The 23,384-nt window shown below is 38.3% G+C and overlaps 1 protein-coding gene across 11 annotated transcripts; it reads left to right on the forward strand.

Annotated features, from left to right (window-relative positions):
• The first annotated feature begins 817 nt into the window (after positions 1-817).
• On the forward strand, positions 818-21,596 carry scaf11 (SR-related CTD-associated factor 11). Of its 11 annotated transcripts, none has more exons than XM_073946808.1 (15): positions 818-1,245; positions 1,342-1,402; positions 4,666-4,811; positions 6,195-6,272; positions 6,552-6,634; positions 6,714-6,784; positions 8,981-9,018; positions 9,102-9,184; positions 9,270-9,377; positions 11,285-11,358; positions 12,077-14,587; positions 14,982-15,313; positions 15,729-15,914; positions 19,101-19,220; positions 20,913-21,596. In XM_073946808.1, exons 2-15 carry the CDS (start codon positions 1,381-1,383, stop codon positions 21,021-21,023), a joined length of 3,963 nt encoding a protein of 1,320 aa, XP_073802909.1. In that variant the 5' UTR covers positions 818-1,245; positions 1,342-1,380; the 3' UTR covers positions 21,024-21,596. The 11 variants fall into 11 exon arrangements, with proteins under 11 accessions (XP_073802909.1, XP_068076813.1, XP_073802910.1 ...); XM_068220712.2 differs by having other exon boundaries at positions 818-997; positions 15,726-15,914; XM_073946809.1 differs by having other exon boundaries at positions 818-997.
• Positions 21,597-23,384: the final 1,788 nt, after the last annotated feature.

A 23,384-nucleotide genomic window follows, 5' to 3' on the forward strand; every position in this document is an offset into this window, starting at 1 on the left:
TCGGTTATATGGATAATAATTGATTTATTACGCGCTTTTGGGTATTGTGTAATCTTTGAGCCCCCTCTGCTGGACTAAATAGCGTTAGATAGGATACAACTGAGGACACGCGTCAATAAAGCATCATGATTATGACGTTGTACAACAATAAGTCATATTTTTACATTACTCTGAGGGTTGAGTTTAGGTTTTGGGTAGGGGTAGACGTTAATAAAATACAATTTAACGGTTAATTTAATAAATAGTAGAAATTATTATCGTTAACTTCCGGCCGCAGCTGTATCCCTTCTAGCAACAACCCGCTTGCTTGCAGTTCTCGTTGAATTTTTGTTATTATCTATGTGTATAATTGATTCCCTTTTATTGCATTTGTTATTTTTTTTGTAATGTGAAGAAGAATTGAGAATTTAAAGTTGTTTTACATTACTATGTGTTCAATAAATAAATAAATAAAAGAGTCATCGTTGAATTTTACCTCCGTGAATTATGAGAACTTAAACTCTCCTTCTGATTATTTTTTATTATTGTATTCGCTATTTTATCGTTATTATATTATTTAAATATTTATATAATTTTGTATGGTTGAATTAGTATTATTGCTAATGTCGATGTTAAGTTTATGAATGTAAAATAATCGTCTTTTGTGCCAATTTAAAAGTATTAATGCTTTTCTATTATTGTTCAAGCAAATATGTGAACATTTAAATATAGGACCACCCCTTTAATTAAAAACAAAAAAGACTACGTCGGTGAACCTTAAACCCTACGTGATGACGCAGGGAGTCTCCCGTCATGCCCCGTAGCAGCGCCACTCAGCGGTGAAGAGGCGGAACTGCAGCCTCTGACCCACATGTGGCCGGACGCCTTTAAATCTATCGAGATTACGAGCACAAGTATTGATGAAAGTGCCAGAAAAGTGTGTATTTCTGCGCTGAGGAGCGACGAGTGTGTTATTATATGATCTGAAGTCTGTGGAGGAACGCGCGCGGAGGTGAGTGTGTGCTAATGACAGCAGATGCTAACACAGCTAGCCGCGTCACACTGATAAACAACAGTCTGAACTTATAAACACGGCACGTAAACATCTCTGCGTGCGTATTTCTGTGTTATCCGCACCAATAACACGCAGAGGACTTACTTAAATGAGCACTCGTGTATTTAAATGAGACCTGTGTCTCATTTAAACATGGCTAATGAACAACTAACTTCAGCTGTGCCGAGAGAGAGAGTGAGAGAGTAAACAGAGTAAATAAAGACACAGTGCTGTCATTATTATAGGCATAATGTGGCACAGTTATACTTATTGTATATGTTTTTATTTCTGCAAATGTGCTGGTGAAGTAATCGAGGGCTCAGAGCTGCTGTGACCCGGAGCCAAAGATGCAGGAAGGGCCAGGAAAGGGTGAGTGGGGCTTTTATTTGATTTATTTTGAAATCTGCTCGTGCTGTTTGTTTATTTACACACATAATACACTGATTGAGCTGTTAAGTTCGTCTGAAATGTGTCCCTTGTGTTTGGGTATTATTCCTTTGGTTGCTTTGTGTACAGTATTGTTATTAAAACATGTACACTACTAGAAATGCTTTTATAACTCAGAGTTTTTGTGTTGTTTCTTGTCTAAATATCTGAAAATTATTAAAACAAGAAGCATTTTTTGGACAAGCACTAAATATTATCTTGTTTTCTGAAATAACAAGCCAAAATTGGGGTGAACTGAATAATGTTGTTATTCGTTTTGGCATGAGGTTATTTTGATTACCCCATTGGCTGATTATTTTGCTTGTTTTAAGGAAAAACTCAGTCAATTTTAACATATTATTTTTCAAAACAATACAATAATGTTTACTTGTCTAGAAAATGCTTCTTGATTTAAGAATTTGAAGATGTTTAGACTAGAAGCAAGACAAAAACTCTTTAGTAATCACGATTATAGTGACCAAATTGATCGCAGTTATTAATATCACCACTGTTTTGTTACAGTGTTCATGAATAATGTCACACACATTTAAGACAATACGTTAAACTTTGTATCTGAAAGGAAAAGATAATAAATTAAACTGGCAGCTTTATAAACAACATAAATGATGATCTGTGAATTTTGGGGTTTGTTTATGTCTGTTTCTATTATTTCATTTGCATATTTCTATAGGAACATTTGGTTTTCTTATTGAAGATATTATTTTTTTAAATCTGCACTTGGAAATTTTCCTTACAGACATCCATGTTTCCCTTGTTTTTCACAAAACTTCATAAAGCTGCTTTATAAAAGCTAAAAAGGGTTGTTTGATTAGATGAAAATATCTCGTTTAGACATGTTGGACAGATTTGTTTTATTTATTTACTTGTTATTTATTTTTATGAAGACAAGCTTCATGTTAGAATTCACAATAGTGTGCAACACACTGTAAATTAAAAGAATAGATACTGTATATTGTATTGAGAAGAAATGCATTAGGGCTGCACGGTATTGGTAAGAATCTGAGATTGCTATATTTAATGTTTCTGTGATAAATATTGCGACGTAAGTTCAGTTTCATAAGATAGTTTAATAACTATTTGATGTTTTTTTGGGGAGTCTAACAGTATTCAGTTATAGAAATTAAATAATCCCAGTGGTGTAATTGCCTTTCTTACTTTGCTTTGTCTTAATTCTATTACAAATATCAAAAAAATTCTTCGATTTAAGTGAAAATATTGTTGTTGTTTTTTTTCTACTTTGCAAAATTAGGAGTTTTTCCTTAAAAGAAGCTAAATTATCTGCCAGCTGGTTGAGTAAAATAATCTTGTTTCTGCTTCTAAATGGAGATATTTGGACTAGAAACAAGATAACAATTCTAAGTAAGAAAAAATGTTGTTGTTGTTGTTGTTTTTTGCATAAGTCATATAAATTCTGTATAAATACAGTAACTAACTAGCTCCTGGTCAACTATAATTCAGACTCAACATTGCATATCTTGCGATGTGGCTATTGCAGATTCACACATTGCGATATCGATGCTTGTGCAGCCCTAATTCATGTGCATATTTTTATTGAAACATTTGGTTTTCTTATTGAAGGTTTTGTTTGTTAAGTCTTGGAAATTTCCCTCACAGGGATCCATGTTTCCCTTGTTTTTCACAAAACCTCATTAAGCTCCTTTATAAAAGCCAAAAAAGGTTGTTTGATTTGATGAAAATATCTCGTTTAGACATGTTGGACAGAGTTTTTTATTATTATTATTTATTTTTTAAGTTTTCACAATAGTTAGTATTTACAATAGTGTGCAACAAACTGTAAATTAAAATTATAGATACAGTATATTATATTTAGAATAAATACATTAAATAAATAGAAAAGAAAAGAGTAAAAATATTAGTGCGGCACAATATTAAAAGTCTGAGATTGCGATATTTTATTTTTTTGCGATTAAATATTGCGATAATAAGTATATTTTCCAGAGATGGGTTGTGGCTGGAAGGGCATCCGCTGCGTAAAAACTTGCTGGATAAGTTGGTGGTTCATTCCACTGTGGCGACCTCAGATTAATAAAGGGACTAAGCCGACAAGAAAATGAATGAATGGATTATGAGTATAGTTTCACAAGATAGTTAATAGCACTAATTGACCTTTTTTATTGACAGTCTTAACAGTAGTTGACAGTCTAACATATTCAGGTATAGAAATTGAATAATCACGATGCCAAATAAAATGCTTTCTTAATTTTGCTTTGTCTGGTTTCTAGTCCAAGTATCAATACATTCTTGCAGCAAGTAAAAATATTGCTTTGTTTTCAACTTCAGAAGTAGTAAGTCAAATTTAAGAGTTAACACAAGCTAAATAATCTGCCAGTGCACGGGGTAGGTAAAATAATCTTGTTTTCGCTTAGAAATGTAGATGTTTTGAATAAAAACAAGACAAAATTTGAAGTGCTTTTTTCATATAAATACAGTAATTAAATACAGTTCTATAGCTTCTGGTCAAGACTGAACATTGCATATCCTGCGATGTAAGTTTTGAGATATTGATGATGAAATGATATATTGTGCAGTCCTAAAACACATTATACAGTGAAGCCTGTATTTAATCATAATCTTTGCATATTCTGACCTAAATTCACTTTAATTAAATCTTTTTTTTTTTTCTTTTAACCAAAAATTACCCTGATTTCTCCCAAAAGATAATACAATAATTTACAAGAGGCATTATTGTGGAGAAAAACTCTAAGTCAGAATTTACCAGGGCTGTGATTACCTTTAGGCTTGACTGTGTGCAGTAGTCAACATTTAAAGAGGACCATCACCTTTCATCAAAGTTGTCTTAAACTATTGACAAAATCTGTTCTTGTCCTAGGACAATTTTGAAAAACATTTTTGATTGACTTTCGTATGTTGACTACTGTATTTATTAAATGACTATAGCAGTCGACATTTGAAATGGATCAAAAATGTTTTTCAAAATTATCCTAATGCAAGAATGGCTGTTTAATAGTGTTAGGACAACTCTGAAAGGATTTGAACCACTTCAATTGTTGACTACTGTATATCAAAATATGCATTCACATTTACAGTTGATTTGCAATAACAATCATGATTTCAATAACACAGTTTGAATAGTTGTTTTCTAACCACCTTGATACCAGTGATCGTGTCAACACTATTAAAACTTCAACATTGTGATTTTTCAGGTGGTCAGAACTCGGAGGACACTTTGGAGGATGAAGAGTCTCAGCGCTGCCCGATCTGTCTGAACCGCCCCAGACGGAGCGATCGAGCCGTTCCCGACTGCTGCAGACATGTCTACTGCTCTGCTTGCATCCTTCGCTGGGCACAGGTCAGATTAATCGCTGTATAACCTAAGCATGGGATGATAATCGGTTTCAAGGTTTACCACGGTTTGGAAAAGCCATGGTTTAAATGGTTATGGTAAAATGTTCTGGTACACCATTCCTGTGGTATATCATAAGTATTTAGGGGTTATTTCTATGGTGTCAAAGACTTTATTTAGACAACAGTATCTCCAGCAGCAAAGGACCATCCACATTAACTCTCATGGTGCATTATAGGGATTGTCGAGCAGTTGTGTACATGTAGGCATGGGTCGATATGATAACCTTTTAATAAATAAAAAAAAAAATCACAGTATTGTGATTACTTCACTAAAATATGGTTATTTTTAATGTCTAGTTAAAAAACAACAAAATTTTTTCCCATTAAACACAGTATAATTTATTTAAAAAATATTTTGAAACAGTAAACATGTCAGGCTTAATAATTCAAATAAGTCATTGACGTCTGCTATCTTTATTATTTTAAACCCCCCTCAAATTTCTTGAAAAGATATCTGACTTACCATGGTAAACCCTGAAAGCAGTTATCTGTCCTCCACCCATCCACCCACCCATCCACCCACCCACCCATCCATCCATCCAATCCACCCATCCAACCACCCACCCATCCATCGACCCATCCAACCACCCATCCACCCATCCAACCACCCATCCATCCATCCATCCATCCATCCATCCACCCATCCAACCACCCATCCAACCACCCATCCATCCTTCCACCCATCCAACCACCCATCAAACTACCTATCCACCCATCCAATCCACCCATCCAATCCACCCATCCAATCCACCCATCCGACCACCCATCCGACCACCCATCCAACCACCCATCCAACCTTCCACCCATCCAACCTTCCACCCATCCAACCTTCCACCCATCCAACCTTCCACCCATCCAACCACCCATCCAACCCCCCATCCAATCCACCCATCCAACCACCCATCCAACCTTCCATCCATCCTACCACCCATCCAACCTTCCACCCATCCTACCACCCATCCAACCACCCATCCAATCCACCCATCCAACCACCCATCCAACCTTCCATCCATCCTTCCACCCATCCAACCACCCATCCAACCACCCATTCAACCACCCATCCAACCACCCATTCAACCACCCATCCAATCCACCCATCCAATCCACCCATCCAATCCACCCATCCAACCACCCATCCAACCTTCCACCCATCCAACCACCCATCCAATCCACCCATCCAATCCACCCATCCAACCACCCATCCATCCATGCATCCATCCAATGTTAAGTGTGTTTTTCTGCCAGATTGAACTACCTGTATATAATTTGCATCTGCAGTGTTATGATGTGTGTGTGTGTGTGTGTGTGTGTGTGTGTTGTGCCACAGATGGTTCAGTCCTGTCCGGTGGACCGCAGACCCTTCAGCGTGATCTTCCTTCAGGGCTCCTCGCAGCAGTGCATTAAGGTCAGCCTTCCTGATGTCCTGCATGTCTCTCTATCGTATTCCTGCAAATTGTCTTATTGATTTTACACATGAGAGGCCATAAAAATCCTTCAAATTTCTTTTACAATAAAACAAAAACTAAATTCACCCCCTACCCCCCCCCAGTGGTCCATGCCATCTTAGGAATAACTTTGTAATCAAGACAAAAAAACCAGCAGAAATGGTGTAGAATTAAAAAGCTAAACAAAATACATACAAGGTATTCCTGATTATATTAAATGATTCCTCTCTATGTTTCAGCTTCCTGTGAAGATCAAGCCCAGACTGATGGACAATCGCACGGGCTGCGGTCAGGATGGTCAACGCATGTGTGGAAACTCTGCGTACGTCCTGTTTACCTGTGTTTGTGCATGCTCATTCTGCTGTTCGTCTGATTGTTCATTAGTTATGTGTGTTTTACAGGGCAGAGACCGGAAGTGTGGAGAGAACGCAGGAGAAAAGAGCCAATCCCAAACAGAAATGCCACAGAAAATGTACGTGATCTTTGTTTTGTTCATGTTTGGTTGTAAAAATGTCATTATTTCAGTATTTTTAACAATTATTTCATCGTTTTCTAATCTATTGGTATGGGAAATATGTTGATGTAAGATGAAAAAGCATTAATGAATATGCTAGTTTAAATTTAGGATGTTTTAATTTGATAGTAATTGGGCTGTAATTTAATTAGATTACTTAGTAATCACTCCACATATTTAAATATATAGCACTGCATATACAGTTGAAGTCAGAATTATTAGCCCCCCTGAATTATTAGACCCCCTGTATATATTTTTTCTCCAATTTCTGTTTAACAGACAGCAGATTTTTTTCAACACATTTCTAATCATAATAGTTTTATTAACTGTTCTCTAGTAACTGATTTATTTTGTCTTTGTCATGATGACAGTAAATAATATTAGACTAGATATTCTTCAAGAGACTTCTATACAGCTTCAAGTCACATTTAAAGGCTTAACTAGGTTAATTAGGTTAACTAGGTGGGTTAGGGTAATTATACACTTATTGTTTGACAGTGGTTTGTTCTGTAGATTATCAAGGAAAAAATATAGCTTAAAGTGGCTAATAATTTTGACCTTAAAACAGTGTTTAAAAAAATTAATAACTGCTTTTAATCTAGCCGAAATAAAACAAATAAGACATTCTCCTGAAGAAAAATATTATCAGACATACTGTGAAAATGTCCTTGCTCTGTTCAACATTATTTAGGAAATATCTAAATTAGAAAAAAATCGGAAGGGGGCTAATAATTCTGACTTCAACTGTACATATACATGGCTGTCAACTCAAATGAGAAACTTCATATTGTTCATAGTAAACAAGTTTATTTTTCTTTCTTTTAATACCAACAAAAATAATTTCAAAGCTACAGCAGAAAATGTTTGCTTCTCACTGCAGTGTTTCCAAACCTAAACGGTCTGTTTATGAACAAATTATTGATTCATTTATCCATTCATAACAGTCACTTGATTGGTTTCTAAATGAATGAGTCGTTTGGAACGAATCATTTGAATAAATCATTCAGTGAATCATAAATACTGGTGGTATTAGAGTTTTAGGGTCATATTTATTTATGCAAGATCTAAATCAGCCAAGGAAAACCACAATCATTAAAATAACTTGACTATTGAAATCACAATATATCCAGGATATCATACTTTTGTCAATATCACACACCACTACACATATTAAAGGTATAGTTCACCCCAAAAATGTACATTCTGTCATCATGTACTCACCTTTTGCTTTATTGTAAACCTGTTTGAGTTTCTTTCTTCTGTTGAACACAAAAGAAGATATTTTGAAGAATGTTGGAAACCTGTAAGCATTGACTTGCATAGTATATATTGTCCTACTATGGAAGTCAATAACCCTGTTCACACATACAGAGCTTTCCGGAAAATTACCGGCAATTTTCTGGAAAGGTCTTGTATGTTTGAACAGGCCCTTTTTAAAAATGCCGGTAAATTGGTTCCGGATATTTTCTGGAAAGAGAAGTTGTAAGATTACCGGTAATTTGCCGGAATGCTGCGCTGTGTGAACGCAGAAGGAAGATTGCCGGAAAGAGCAAATGCACTTTTGATAAGCCGTTGTTTGTTTACCTTCAAGCTCTGCTTCCTTCAGTTGCTTGATGCGTTGCGTGTGCCCGTGAAGTAGCCCGTGAGCGCCAGCACACACACATATTATGTACATCTCGACATGCAAAAGTGTTCCTTCATGTTTTCATCGAAGTTGTTTACAATACTGATCCATCCACAGAGTTTGTAATGTAGTCAAAATGCAAGCGCAGCCATTTAGAGATAATTTCTGGTTAATGATGTCAGAATTTACCGGTATTTTGGAATGGATGTGTGAACAGTCTTTTTCGGAAAAAATTCCGTGATGTCCTCACCTGTATGAACAGCGCTTTTATAAATATACTGGTAAAGTCGTTCCGGAAATTTTACTGATTTTTACCGGCATCACTGTGTGAAAGGGGCTAATGGCTACAGGTTTTTAACATTCTTCAAAATATCTTCTTTTGTGTTCAACAGAAGAAATAATCTCAAAGGTTTATAACCACTTGACGGAGAGTAAATATTGAGTTAATTGTCATGTTTTGTGTGAACTGTCTGTGTCTTTGCACAGATTTATTTGTCAGTCTTGTCAACATAAATCTCTTTTATTCCCAGCAGGTGACTCTGATGCATTCGTGGATTCAAATAAAAAGGTTAGTCTTGCATTATGATTGTATGGTGAATGAATTGTGTGTAAATGAAAGCGAAAGTGTTAAGCTGTGTTTTATGTGTGCAGGCCAGTGGAGACTCATGCCACACTCTTCTGCCCACTCAGCATTTCCACTCATCACAGCAGGGAGCAATGGTCGGCACAGTCATGTAAGAAGCTTCAGTCATTTAATTGGCTGAAAAGTGTCTCCTCCATCATATTAAAGAGAGTTTTTGTCTGTCTTGTGTGTTGTAGGGCCGGATCGGTTGAGGTTTGTGAGGACGGCGTCCAGTGGAGGAGATTAGAGAGAAAGCGCAGGTTGCATCAAGCGTCTGTTCCTAGTTTTTCTACATGTGTTCCCAGGTGAGAAGCATGTTTTTTTTTTTAAACATATTTGTATGTATGTGTGTTTGTGTGTTTGTGTGTTTGTGTGTGTGTGTGTGTGTGTGTGTGTGTGTGTGTGTGTGTGTGTGTGTGTGTGTGTGTGTGTGTGTGTGTGTGTGTATATATATATATATATATATATATATATATATACATACATACAGTTGAAACCAGAATTCTACATACACTCTAAAAAAAGGAACATAACCATTTAAAAAAATGTCTGATGGTAAATCATACTAAACGTTTACTATTTTAGCTCATTTAGGATTACCTAAATTACCAAAATTACGTTATCTTTTTTTTTTTTTTTTTGTAATTTCTAGACAGTCAAAAGTTTACACACATTTCCTTGGTATTGGTATTTTTTTAGTTTTATTTTTAAACTGTATAACTTGGACAAATGTTTTGGGTCTCCTTCCACAAGCATCTCACAATAGTTTGCAGGAATTTTGGCCCATTCCTCCTGACAGAACGGGTGTAACTGAGTCGGATTTTTGTAGGCAGTCTTGTTACGTAAGCTTTTTCAACTCTGCCCACACATTTTCTATAGGATTGAGGTCAGGGCTTTGTGATGGCCACTCCAAAACATTCACTCTGTTGTCCTTAAAGCACATTTGAACTGATTTGGCAGTATGCTGAGGGTCATGGTCTGTTTGGAAGAGCCATTTGTGGCCAAGTTGTAATTTCCTGGCTGATGTGTTGAGATGTTGCTTCAGTATTTCTCCATAATGTTCTTTCTACATGATGCCATCTATGCTGTGAAGTGGACCAGTCCCTCCTGCAGCAAAACAGCCCCACAACATGATGCTGCTGCCCCCATACTTCACAGTTGGGATGGTGTTCCTAGGCTTGTAAGCTTTCCCCTTTGTCCTCCAAATGTAACACTGCTCATGATGGCCAAACAGTTCAATCTTAGCTCCATCAGAACACAGGACATGCCTCCAAACATGAGTCTTTTTCCCTGTGTAATTTAGGTAATTGTAATCTGGCTTTGTTGTTGATTCTGGCTTGTTGATTTTCCCATGTTGTCACACAAGGAAGCAGTGTGTTTGAGGTTTTCCTTAAATACTATTTTACAGTTGTGTCTTCAATTAACTGTTGTCAATTAGCCAATCAGAAACTTCCAAAACCAAGACACCATCCTCTAAACCAGTGGTTCTCAAACTTTTTTTCATCAAGTACCACCTCAGAAAAAATTGTCTCTCCAAGTACCACTAAAATGAGCAGTATTGAACTACAGTAGCACAGTAGGCCCAGTAAAGCAGCTACAACTCTGCACAGTTAAAAAACGTGGTAGATCACCTCAGAAATATAGGCTATATGTCATATATGGCATATATTATACATAATATATATATCATTTTTCATAAATTTTGAAATGTGTGTAGCATGTACATGACATATTTCATTCCTCCGCGTACCACTAGAAGGAAGCCTGTGTACCACTAGTGGTACACGTACCACAGTTTGAGAACCACTGCTCTAAACTGTTTCAGAGGCAGAATAATCTTATTGTATGTCAACTTGCCTATCAAGAAAAGTTTCAACAATTTCTCAAAAAATATCTCTCCCATTATTCTGCTATTAAGCAGACCAGAAACACATGTGATCATCCTAACTTACCTAAAAGAGAAGTTTAGTCAAATTAACATCTGACTTTCAAACATCAAACATTTTTAAACATCTGGTTTCAACTGTATGTATACAATGCAAACGGAAGGGCAAACGTAAATTTAGTTGTATTTAGTTGTATTTTAGTTGATCAGGTCTGCATAATTGGTCTGACAAAAAGTTGTATTATTAACTTTTTATTCAGATTAATCTTGTGATTTGCAACTGCATGCAAGTGTTTGTCGTTTCTGAACATGTATGTGGATTTTTAGGGTGTCAGTCCGCTCACACCTACTTCTGTCAGCTGTCTCTGCTTCTCTGAATCTGCTGCTTTCAGAACATACAGGTAAGTTTTGTTGTCGATTTCCGTTTTTGGTTTATTTTTGTTTGTTAGTTTTACTTTAAATTCTTTAACTGCCTTTCCACTGTAAACGACAGACCGTAAGTCATTCATTTTCAGTGGAGAGTAGTCCAGGAGCTGTGGACTTCTGATCATCTCCGTATGTGGAAAATTTAGATCCGATTTAAGCTGTAGATCCATTAAAGTATTTGAACTCCTGCGACTAGGCAGTATGCGACTGGCCGACTGGGTGTGATGCATTTCAGCATTGTCCAAGCAGGTCCGTGTGCTCGAGATGAGAAATAGTTTTTTATTTTTTTTAATTACAAAAAAGTCTATAATAAAAAAACATTTCTATTCTATTCTATTCATTATTTTTTAATGTTGTCTCCACCTTCCCTCCCAAATATTTTGCGCGCTGAACTTCTAGTATTCATTCATTCATTCAACCATGGTGAACGCATGGAGAATAAAGGATCTTGCTTTTGCACTCCTTTATTTTTGACACTGCGAGAATCAGCTTCTCTCCCATGGTGCATGACAAAACTGAAAGTTCTGGGCAATTGCCACAAGGGGGCGCATTCCGGCAATCGTTTCCGAATGTCGTGTGCAGTCGAAGGCAGCTGTAGGGATGCACTGCATTTTTGGCTGCCTAAAAGTATTGGTTAAAAAAATTGCATACTTTAAAAAGATTTGTTAACACTTGCTGCATCTCCTTTCTTAGTTCCTCATGGCATGGTTTGTGCCGTCACCTGCCCCAAAGGTGAGGAAAGAAAAGGCACAAGGGGTTCTGGATCAAAGAGCTCTGTGAAGCCGGCAGAAGCTCCTGCAACCCGGCGGTCCTCCAGACGCAGCCGAGGAGAAGCGGAGGATTCCTCTTCTGCACACTCACAACAGAACGATACTGACAACACCTCACAAACGCTAAATGATACTGCGTCTACAAGCAGAGGCCAGCAAGGGAATAATCCGAGATCTGGAGTGAAGACAAGAGGACGGCCAAAGAAGCTGAAAGTGGAGAAACGCGAGGATGAGGAGCAAGAACCTGAAGCAGAAAATCACAAGGAAGATGGAGCAGCTGAATCCGAAGAATCAAAAACTGACCAGAAAGCAAACTCGGATCAGATTGATGGTGGGCAAGACCCAGTGGACACAAAGGAAAAGATGGAGGAGGAGAATGAGACAAGTCCTTCTGAGAACAAACCTGATGATGCTGATAACCAGGATGAGGAAACTGCAGAAGAAGAAGAAGTGGTCACTAAGAATGTGGTTGAAGAAGACGACAATAGCAGGCAAGAAGTGATGACTGATGATGAAGATCAGGTGGAGCTGATGAATGCTTCACCAGAACTGAACCAAGACTGCTCGTCTCCTTCCAGATCTTTAGAACCACAGGAGTCTCCGTCTGATTCCCAGGATGCTGTTTTATCTTTTAAAGAGCAACTGACAGCTGAATCACCTACAGATGCTTCAGATCAGGATTTGGATCTGAAACCAGAGCTTGACAGCACAGAAGACAATCCTGAAAAGCAGGATTCCAGTAGCTTTCCAGATCTCCAAGACATTGCAGATCCGAAACCAGAGCCTGACACCACAGAGGAGGCTTACACACAAGACTCCAGTAACCTTCCAGCTCTACAAGAGATTGTGGATTTGATACCAGAGCCTGACACCACAGAGGAGGTGGACCAGAGCCCTGTACCAATGGTTCCTGAAGAGATTTCTACTCTCGAAACTAGACCATTAGTTCCTGAAGAGATTTCTGCACCTGAAACTAGTCCGTCAGTTCCTGGAGAGATTTCTGCTCCTGAAACTAGTCCGTCAGTTGCTGAAGAGATTTTTGCTCCTGAAACTAGTCACCCTGTTCCTGGAGATAGTTCTGCTCCCGAAACTAGTCCGCCTGTTCCTGGAGATAGTTCTGCTTCTGAAACTAAACTTTCAGTACCTGCAGATAGTTCTGTTCCTGAAACTAGACCGTCAGTTCCTGGAGAAAGTTCTGCTCCAGAAACTAGACCGTCGGTACCTGGAGATAGTTCTGCTTTCGAAACTAGACCTTCAGTTCCTGGAGATATTTTTGCTCCCGAAACAATGGACACTAATGTGAGGAGTTCTCAGGACAACACTGACCTCATTCCCATGGAGTGTGATTCTCCTGCATCAGAGAGTGCTGCTGAGGTGGAGATGGTTCCCGCTGCGATTGTGCCTCAGATGGCCAATCAAGATCCTGCTGAGAAGATAGAGAGCTCTAAAGAATCGAAAACCTCGGATAAGAAGGAGGGACGATCCCGCAGGTCCCGCTTCCACTCATCTTCAACCACTTGGTCTCCGAACCGGGAGTCTAGGAATGAACGCAGATCAAGGTCTCGATCCCGGGACCGAAGCCACAAAACTCGCTCCACATCTCGAAACCGTGACCACCAAGAGGAAGAACGGGACAGTCGGAGAAACCGTAGTCGTAGCCGAAGCAGAGAGCGTAGCCGCAGACGGAGGAGTCGCTCTAGGTCCAGGAACAGGAGCAGACCTGGACGCCGCAGCCCGTCCCAGGAGCGTGCAGACCACGGAGGACACTCTCCCCGAAAACGAGACTCCTGGGGTGGAGGAGGAGAAGGATGGAGAGGCAGAGGTGGTGGACGAGGATTTCGCAATTCCAACTGGAGGAATAACACTGAAAAACCTGCACATTTCTCAACTAGAGACCCTGTTTCTTCCGATAATGGAAACTTCCATGAATCCTCACCTGATCGAGGGAGGAACGAGAACCCTGATTGGGTGAGAGAAAGGGAGAGGGAGAGGAGTTGGATGGATGCTGATAACCGTGGGCGAGAGCCGGCGAGAAGAGAGGAGAATTTGGGAGATGGAGACACCTGGTCTCGGGGCGGCTGGAGTGCTGGACGTGGCAGAGGAGGCACACACTGGGCGTCCAGCCAGCAGGGGGAGCCAGGAGATAACTGGAGGCAGCGCAATTCTTTCTCAGGGACCACTAATAATGCAGATTCATACAATCGCTTTAATGATAGCAGAGCTGGAGGGAAGAGGAAAGAGTCTGAAGGTGCAGAGGCTCCACTGGATCGCTCCGGGTGGTCGTCGGCGTCGAGTTGGGCAGTGCGGCGAACTCTTCCCGCTGATGTGCAGAACTACTACTCGCGCAGAGATCGAGGTGGTGGCGGCGGTGGAAACAACATCTGGAACAAACAAGAGGAGGATCAGAGCGCACCGACTGTCCCAAAACAAGCAGGTGTGTTTTATTTTTTTATTGTTTTTATTTTATAAAGTTTAGCATCTGTTACCTATTAACATTTTTTACAGTTTCTATTCTAATTTACTGGTTAAGTGCAACTTAAGTAAAACCTTGAAATGCAAAGTCAAAGTATAAATATTAGAAGTGACTGAATAGATTTTCTTTACCAGCAAATAGCAAAAGAAACAACACCAAATATAAAAGCAGACACTTGTGCGCTAATAATGTTAACTAAATATGACTAAATGGCTGAGGAATATCCACAAGATAGATGTAAACATCACCGAATTGAAGTCAGGAGAAGACATGTGTATGTTTGTGTTTGCATAATCACATTCAGAGTTAATATTTTAATTGAATAATCTAATATCCATTATTGGTGTAATTTCAGATCCCCCACAGAATGAGCCAAGTGCGCCGCTGCCAACTGAGGCTGTGCCAGCCATGCCTCCGCCCCTGCTGCCGCATCAGATGGGTGTGATGGGGGTCATGCGCTTCCCCATGGGCCCCGCTCCACTGCTCCAGAGGCCTCCCACCGCAGGTCTGCAGGCTCCACCACAGTTCAGCCTGCCTCCTCCAGTACCAGTGCAGCTCCACCAGGCTGGCCCGCTCATGCAGGTGCCCTCTATAGCAGTGCAGGCTCTTCCTCCACCGCCTCCGCCTCCTCCACCTGTGCAGCAGGGCGGATTTACTGTGGTGCCGCCCGAAAGCCACCCATCTCAGGTCAGCCCCACAGACAATACATAACTATATATATAAATGTAAAAGGGTATCATTCAGTCTCTTGCATGCATATTGGGCCATCCTTACAGTGGTGTTGAGTTAAACAATTTAAAAATTATTTAATTCCTAGCCACAGCTAAAATCTACCTGCATTTGGTGGGTTGTTGAGTGTTAATGTCAAGCCCTGATAATAACAATAATATTGTTTTGAGGTTTTCCACACTTTGTGTAATTAACAGTGTTAGGGATGCTCATTAGTTGCTTAAAATTAAAATTGGTCTTACATTTAGTTCTGTGTGGTGTTAAAAAGGTCTTCAATATAACTGCAGATATCCTGTTAAAGCTGCAAATAAAACTTCTGAATTTTGCAGTGAGCATTGATCTGGTTTTACCACTCGCATATATTTCTCAGCAGGCGATGCCCATTTTTCCTGCGCCAGTCAAAATGTCTTTCAAACCTGTGCCGACCAAAGTGGTTTGTGGGCCTCCTCCTCCTCCTGCTGTGCCGGTCAGTGCGGTGCAGCCATCCTCCACCACCTCCAGCAGCTCCAGCACGCAGCCCAAAGCCCACGCAGACAGCTCCAAGAAGGAGAAGGAGAAGGTGAGACTGCAGATCCATGCTAAAAGCTAATGTCCACAGTTTGAAATAGACTAAAAGTTTACAATGAAACTAAATAATATTAATAATTTTAATACTAATAATAATAATAATAATACCAATTGTAATAATAATAATAATAATAAGGTGGATTTTTCAAGTAGGCAATTAGAATAGGATTTGGCCTGATGCTGTTTCAGCAATGTCTAAACATTGAACACAGGTTATCTTTAGTTCTTAACCCTTAAAGACCGAGACAGCCGCCCGTTAAAAATAAGTATTGTTCTTAAATGTTTAATAACTTTTGATCCGCTGATCCGATCCGTACAATTCAAAGATTGGCACAAGGAGAGAGAGAATCTCAGATTTTCATCGCTATAACACAATACATTCACGGACCTTCAGAGGCTCCGCAATCAGTGTGGTTACGTCATCACATTTTGACAACGCTGATTTGACAAGGGAACGCTCGTGGCTTGTGTCTCCTGACAAACCAGACATGATGCATTGATGCATTGTCTCTCCTCCATGCCCAGATTGGTTCAAATTAGCTCTCTCTCAACCAATAAGCATAGGTTTCGCTTTGTGGATCACCAATCAGCTATTTGAACAACCCAGAATGAGATAACGGCTAAATAAAACACAAAGACAAAGTTTTGCATGAAATAACTCTCATACTAAGTACTTTTTACATGCACAAAAACATGACAAAACAGTGACACAGCAAAGACGAAGTGCTGCTCTTGCTGTTTTTAAAGGACGCAAATGGCGGTGCTGCTGTTTGTCTGCAACGTATAAGTTGAGAAGCAGCAGGGTCAACACCATATCCATGCTGGCACATAAAACCTAAGGATGGTCCATATTGAATCTAGTTTAGTTATTTAACTATTTTTAGTATAGTAAATATTTATATCTAATTTTTTACTGAGGATTTGCACCATGTTCATTTGGACTTTGACGCATTATAGCTTGTTTTCTTATTTTTTATTTGTTCATTGTAAGTGCTGTTGTTTATGGTAACTGAAATTATATTATTTGGAAAAGTCAAACTTGTTTCAGTGCTCTGTTATTTTGTAACAATCTTTCTTTTTAGTTAATTCCCAAAACTTTTGGGCAAATACACTGTCAGTAAATAAATGCACTAGTTTTTTCCTACTAAAAAATCCCTTAGAATAACATTGAAATAACTTGCTCAGGAAATGGTGGATGTAGACAAAATGTATTTTGGAAGTATAAAACATCATAGCGTGCATTTCTAAAGAAAAAAAGCAAACTTCATGAGGTTAACTAGAAAATGTCACTTTTTTAAAAAGGTTTTCTTAAAATTCTGGAATATTTTCTGTCTGTTTATATGTTTTTGGACCACAAAATATTTTAGACTGGACCTTTAAATGATACAGATTGAAGCTTCAGGTTCTCCTGTTTAAAACAATACATGACGCTTGAGGCTGCTAAAATCAAAATAAAACTGCTTTAAAAAATATTAATACAGGCCCATTAGGTGCCCACAAAATACCTCTAGGTCTTTAAGGGATAGTAAATACAAGCAGGCAAATTTTCAATATTATAGTTAAATAACCTGAATTAAAATCAAAACAAGTAGGCCTACATGTTTTAGTTATTTTAGTCATTCTTGTTTTTGTGCAAAAGCCTAGATAAATACCAGCAATTTAGTAAATTAGTTTTAGGATATTTCCATTTTGTTGTAGTCCCATAGTTGTGCATGAACAGCTGTGCATCTATTTTAGAAGTTATGTGTAAGTTATATTACGGGTTCATGGCTTAAAATATCATGGAGGAAAAAAACAACAAACAAAATGATGATTAAATAATGTGAGGTTACATTAATTTGAAGAAATAATGAATTTACCCATGTCGATAATGTAAATAATTTCATTAAAATTAAGCTCAGAAGTTGATCTGATTTGGAGACTCTACCTGCTGCACATTATTAGTTTGGAACGTACCACAGCCAAAGTAAATGAAAACTGTACAATTCTGGTCAAATATGAGTGAGACTCTATCAGACATGTTTCAATACAGTTTTTATTTTAATTTAACTTTGTGTTGGGTGGCCTTGCTGTATGTAATTTAACTCTAAAATGTTAAATAAATAAAGCAAAAAAATAATATTAACCCTTCTAGGGCTGCACGATACTGGAAAAAAACCTGACATTGCAATGTTTTACTTTATGTTTTATATTGAATATATAACCAGAAATTAATGTCTATTTAGAAAGAATTCATCATTTTCGATACATTGGGCTGATTTGAAGGTGATTTTTGAGTCAGATTTTGAGAATGCATCTATATAAAACATAATAAACCAATCATTAACATTGAGAAATACAGTAGAGCAACAATACTGTACAACTGAAATATATGGTGCTTTATGATTTTTGTAAAGTCTAGTAATATTTAATAATCAAATGCAAAGTAACACCATAGTCTTTATCATATATATATATGTATGCAATTAATCTTTAGTTAGAAATGCAAATTCTTATGCCTGAATATTTTTAAACTGAATTAAATGATGAAAACACACATAAATAATGAGTGTTTTGGTAACGTTATGGTTGAATGTTGCAAAAACTCCTCAAATTATGAGTGTTTTTCAAATTCTGGTCGATAATAATGCCGATTCAGCATTGCAGATCCTTTGATTTGACTATTGCGGATGCACACATTGTGATATCGATGCTGAAACCATTGATTGTGCAGCCATAAACCCTTGAGTATTGTTCGAATTGACTACCCTTTACAAATGACAAATTGTAGCTCTTCCTAACAGAGAAAACCAGCAACAATCAAGAATGCATGCTTATATGCTGTCATGGCTTTGCAATCAATAAATGTGATTATAACGGAAGTCAATGGGGCAAAAACAGCCCCCAACATAATGAAAGGGGAGTCAATTTGCTCTGAGTGTATTGTTGAGATTTTGAAAAGTTCCAAAGCATTTTCCCCAAAAATATGTCAATAATTAGATTTGTCAGCAATACATCAGTCTATTCAATAACACAGCCTGAAGATGTGGGTACATTAAGCCTCAGAATCAGCCCAGAGTTGGTGAAAACGTCTCTAACAGCACACAAGGGTTAAACACTCCTGCAAATGTGTTCTTGAAGGGTGTGCTGGATGTCTGTGCTGCTCTTCACTGAACTCTGTTTCTCTTCTTCAACACAGAAACTGCAGATTCAGGAGCGCGCCGTCAATGAGGTGAAAGCAGCCATTAAGCCATATTATCAGAAGAACGAAATCAACAAGGACGAATATAAAGAGATCGTGCGCAAAGCTGTGGAGAAGGTAAGTTTACATTTAGATTTACTCATATTAAAGTGCAAGAAATCCTTAACATTTTTAAAACTATGTATGCAGTTTGGAATAGTTACAAGTAATAACGATAATAAAATAATGAAAAAATAAGAGAGAAAAGATGCAAATTAGCACAACATAAATAGCCAGAACAGAGTAAAAAAAACTTTCCTCTTGGTGATGGTCCCACAAAATTTAATACAAATGTAGTTCAGACACACTTTAAACAAAGATTCAACTTTTAAAATGGAAGTATTTCAGACAGCAGTGTAATAAATACCATGATATATTTTTAGCCCAGTTTATACTCGCTTCATTTTGACTAGAAAATGCTTTTTGATTTGAGAAATGTTAAATAAACTACTGAAAAACGTTTTTCCAGTGTGATAAAAAAAATGAATGGAGCTGATGGAGCAATCTATCATTCAGCCACAAGATGCCGCCAAACTCGCACACAAAAAAAGCAGCAACAGACCTGTGAATGAAGAATAAATGTGAATGAATAACCTTGATCATCAGTGAATACAAAGTTACCAGATGAGCCTTTGTTATTACTTTCACTAGTTGTTATCTGGGAATAATAAACTTTAAAATGTCACAACTGACCAATCAGAATCAAGTATTCCAGACAGCAGTGTAATAATTATCATTATTTAATTTTAGCCCAGTATATACCTGCTTTATTTTGCAATATTTTTCTTGTCTTAAAATGCTTTTTAATAATAAATAATAAACTACTGAGAAAACTATTTTTCCAGTGTGATAAAAAATTAAAATGGCTGAACAGAACTGATGGAGCAATCTATTATTCAGCCACAAGATGGTGCCAAACTCTCAAACAAAAAACAGCAACATACAAACATGTGAACGTATTCCCAGACGCTTAAGCTTATTCCTTTAAGTTCCCAGATGTTATTAGTTTCATTGGTTGTAATCTGGGATTATGGAATGTCATGCCTGACCAATCAGAATCAAGTATTTCAGACTGCACTGTAATAAATACGAATATATAATTTTAGCTTAGTATATACTCCCTTCATTTTGACTTTTATCTTCTCTAGAAAATGCTTTTTGGTTTGAGAAATGTTAAACTACTGAGAAATCTATTTTTCCAGTGTGATGATAAAATTAAAATGGCTGAACAGAGCTGATGGAGCAATCTATCATTTAGCCACAAGATGGCGCCAAACTTTTTCCCAAAAATAAAAACAGCAACAGACAAACATATAAAATACTGTTGTGTATATGTATTTATTATGTTTCCATTCTGTCATTTTTTCCAAGCCCCCTGTGGACAGGTGTTCAGAATTAGCAAGTTTGCTAAAACTTAAACAAATGCATTTAATTGTCCAGTGTAATTGTGATGTTCATGTCAAATAAATAAATCAATATTTAACTACTAGTAAATATATATTATGTATTGATGCTCAATATTATTCAAAGTTCCCAGATGAGCCTTTGTTAGTGTTACTGGTTGTTATTTGGGAATAATATACTTTAGAATTAAAATGGCTGATGGAGCAATCTATTATTCAGCCACAAGATGGCGCCAAACTGCAGAATCTTTATGATTTGTTTTTTAAACTGCTGCAGTTTATCAAACAGCTAAAGTGTCGTCTCTGATGTTCCAGCATGGTGTTTAAATGTGTGTTTTTGCTGACGGTGTTGTTTTCCTCCTCTCAGGTGTGTCACAGCAAGAGTGGCGAGGTGAACGCAGACAAGGTGGCCACTCTGGTGAAGGCGTATGTGGACAAATACAAACACATCCGCAAGAGCAAAACTGAAAAGAGCTGAGGACGGCGGAGCTGCTGCTGACGCAACAAGTGCAATTCCTCCACAGCCGCTCTTAACACATTTACATACGACAATGAAGATTTTTCTAGAGATGATATTTTGTTTAATTTGGATTTGATATAGTGCAAATGCCCTTTATTGGATTATGTCTGCGCGCGCGTGTGTGTGTGTGTGTGTGAGTGCAGAGGGGGTTAAAAGTCTGTAATGGTGTCGCTATTAATTGCATTTTGCTTCTAAGTTTAGATGATGATCAAATGATTCATTGGTACGTCTGTATCTCTCTCTTTCTCCAGATCTTCAACATAAAGACTGTCATTTTCCCCCTTTTAGAGGCAGCCCAGCAATCCATGTGCATTAGCTTTATTAATCGCTGCAGATTCCGAGTGTGTGTGTGTTTGATTATGTGTGTTTGAGATCTTAAGTGGACAGAACAACGGGTAGTTTTGTCGGTCGGTGAGCTGAGATTTTGTTGTCATATATCCAGGTTTAAAGTCCTGTACTTCTGTTTTCTGCAGTTCAATCACTGTGTCTGTTTATCTTCCCAGAAGCAATGAAATAAAGCAGCTCTCTGAATCCCGTCTCTGGTCACTCTCTGCAAACAAACACCTGAGCGTCGTTACCACAAACACACTCAATTAGGAGACTCGTTAACTCTGGATCTTTTCATCCACTTGGTGAACTTGGTAAAGATTCAAACACTGACTGCAGTGTTTGAATCTTTACCTTCTTGTCTGTGATTCAAGCTTACAAGTGAATCACTGATCTCTCTCTCAGTGGTTCAAGCTTACAAGTGAATCACTGATCTGATCTCTCTCAGTGACTCAAGTTACGGTTGACTCGCTGATCCCTCTCAGTGATAGAGTGGTTCAAGTTACTGCTGAATCACTGAGCAGGATCAACGATTCGGCTGTAGCTTGAGCCACTGAGCAGGATCAGTGATTCAGCTGTAAGCTTGAACCTCAGAGAGAGATCAGTGATTCAGTAGTAAGCTTGAACCTCAGAGAGAGAAAGATCAGGGATTCACTTGTAGCTTGAATCACTGAGTTGCAATTGAATCACTGATCCTCTCCGAGTGATTCAAATTTGAGTCAATCACTGACTCAGGATTCAGCTGGAAGCGATTCAGAATCACGATTGAGAGAACGAATCGGCGAATATCGTGAAACGATTCAACGACTTCGCTTTCAAACATCGTTTTTTTTCCTGTTTTTGCACGGCCTGCAGGACGCAGGTCAAATATAAGTTCCAGCACAGTAATCTTCAGCTGGTCTGTGGCTCAAAGGTTAAGAGCACTGCATTGGAGATGCAGAGATTGCGGGTACGAATCCCCGCTGGACCAGCAGCGGCGTGTGCCCGGGTTCCCCCAGCCCAGAGGGGGGAGCTCAGGGTGAGTGGAGGAGGAGGAGTAGGGTGAGAAGGAGGGGGAGGACTTAGTGTGGAGGAGGAATATGGATATTTTATAAGTAGTGATACTTTTCAGCAATATAACCCCTGCTGGTCCTTGTCCCGTGGGGTCCCCGGGGGAGGCGCCTTGGATGTCACCTCCCTCGTATCCTGTTCCTTCTCACTTCCCGCAACCGTGTTTCTGTTACTGTGTTTCCACAGTCATGCTTCCGCATCCAGTCCGGCCTTGAACCGGGATCTCTCCGTTACAGAGAGACGTGCCCATACCACTGAGCCACTGGAGCTTTCACACTCATACCTGATTTTTTCGTTAATTTGTCTTCGTTCCTGCTGCCTGGTAAAAAATGACAGAAAAAGTGTCATGTGAAAGATTCACTTCCACAGGTGATTCATATGATTCAGTTCAATTCAACTCTTTGATTCAAATCAAATGACTCACGATGGTAAGCCAGTGGAAGTCAAGTGTCTTGTCCATCAGAGAGAGAGTAAACCTCTGCCTTCCAGACAGGAGGCCAGCGCTCAGCCCACAGCACAGCCTCTGCTTGACTTGACTGCTTTCGCTGGACTGATGCTTTTCTTTCTACTTACCTTTTTTTTACCCGTTTCTTTTTTGTACTGAAAGTTTTTGCTTGAACTTTTTTTACTTTACTTTTTTTAACCCATTTTGTTTTACTTATTTTTAAAAACTTTTTATTTACCTTTTTTTTATTAAACATTTTTTTTACTTTTTTTTTTACTTGTGTTTGTAACTTTTTTGATCCATTTTTTAAAAACTTTTTTTAAACTTTTAAACATTTAACATTATAACATTTTTTTAAAACTTACCTTTTTCACTCAATTTTTGTTTGTCCCCTCCCCCCTTTTTTTGGATTGAAGTGTTTTAAAATCGCTTTAAATTATTTTTTTAATCAAAGTTATTTCAATAAAATCTGTTGAATTAAATTGACACGAGTCGCC

The sequence above is a fragment of the Danio rerio genome, chromosome 4 (assembly GCF_049306965.1).
Source record: "Danio rerio strain Tuebingen ecotype United States chromosome 4, GRCz12tu, whole genome shotgun sequence".
Lineage (NCBI taxonomy): Eukaryota > Metazoa > Chordata > Actinopteri > Cypriniformes > Danionidae > Danio > Danio rerio.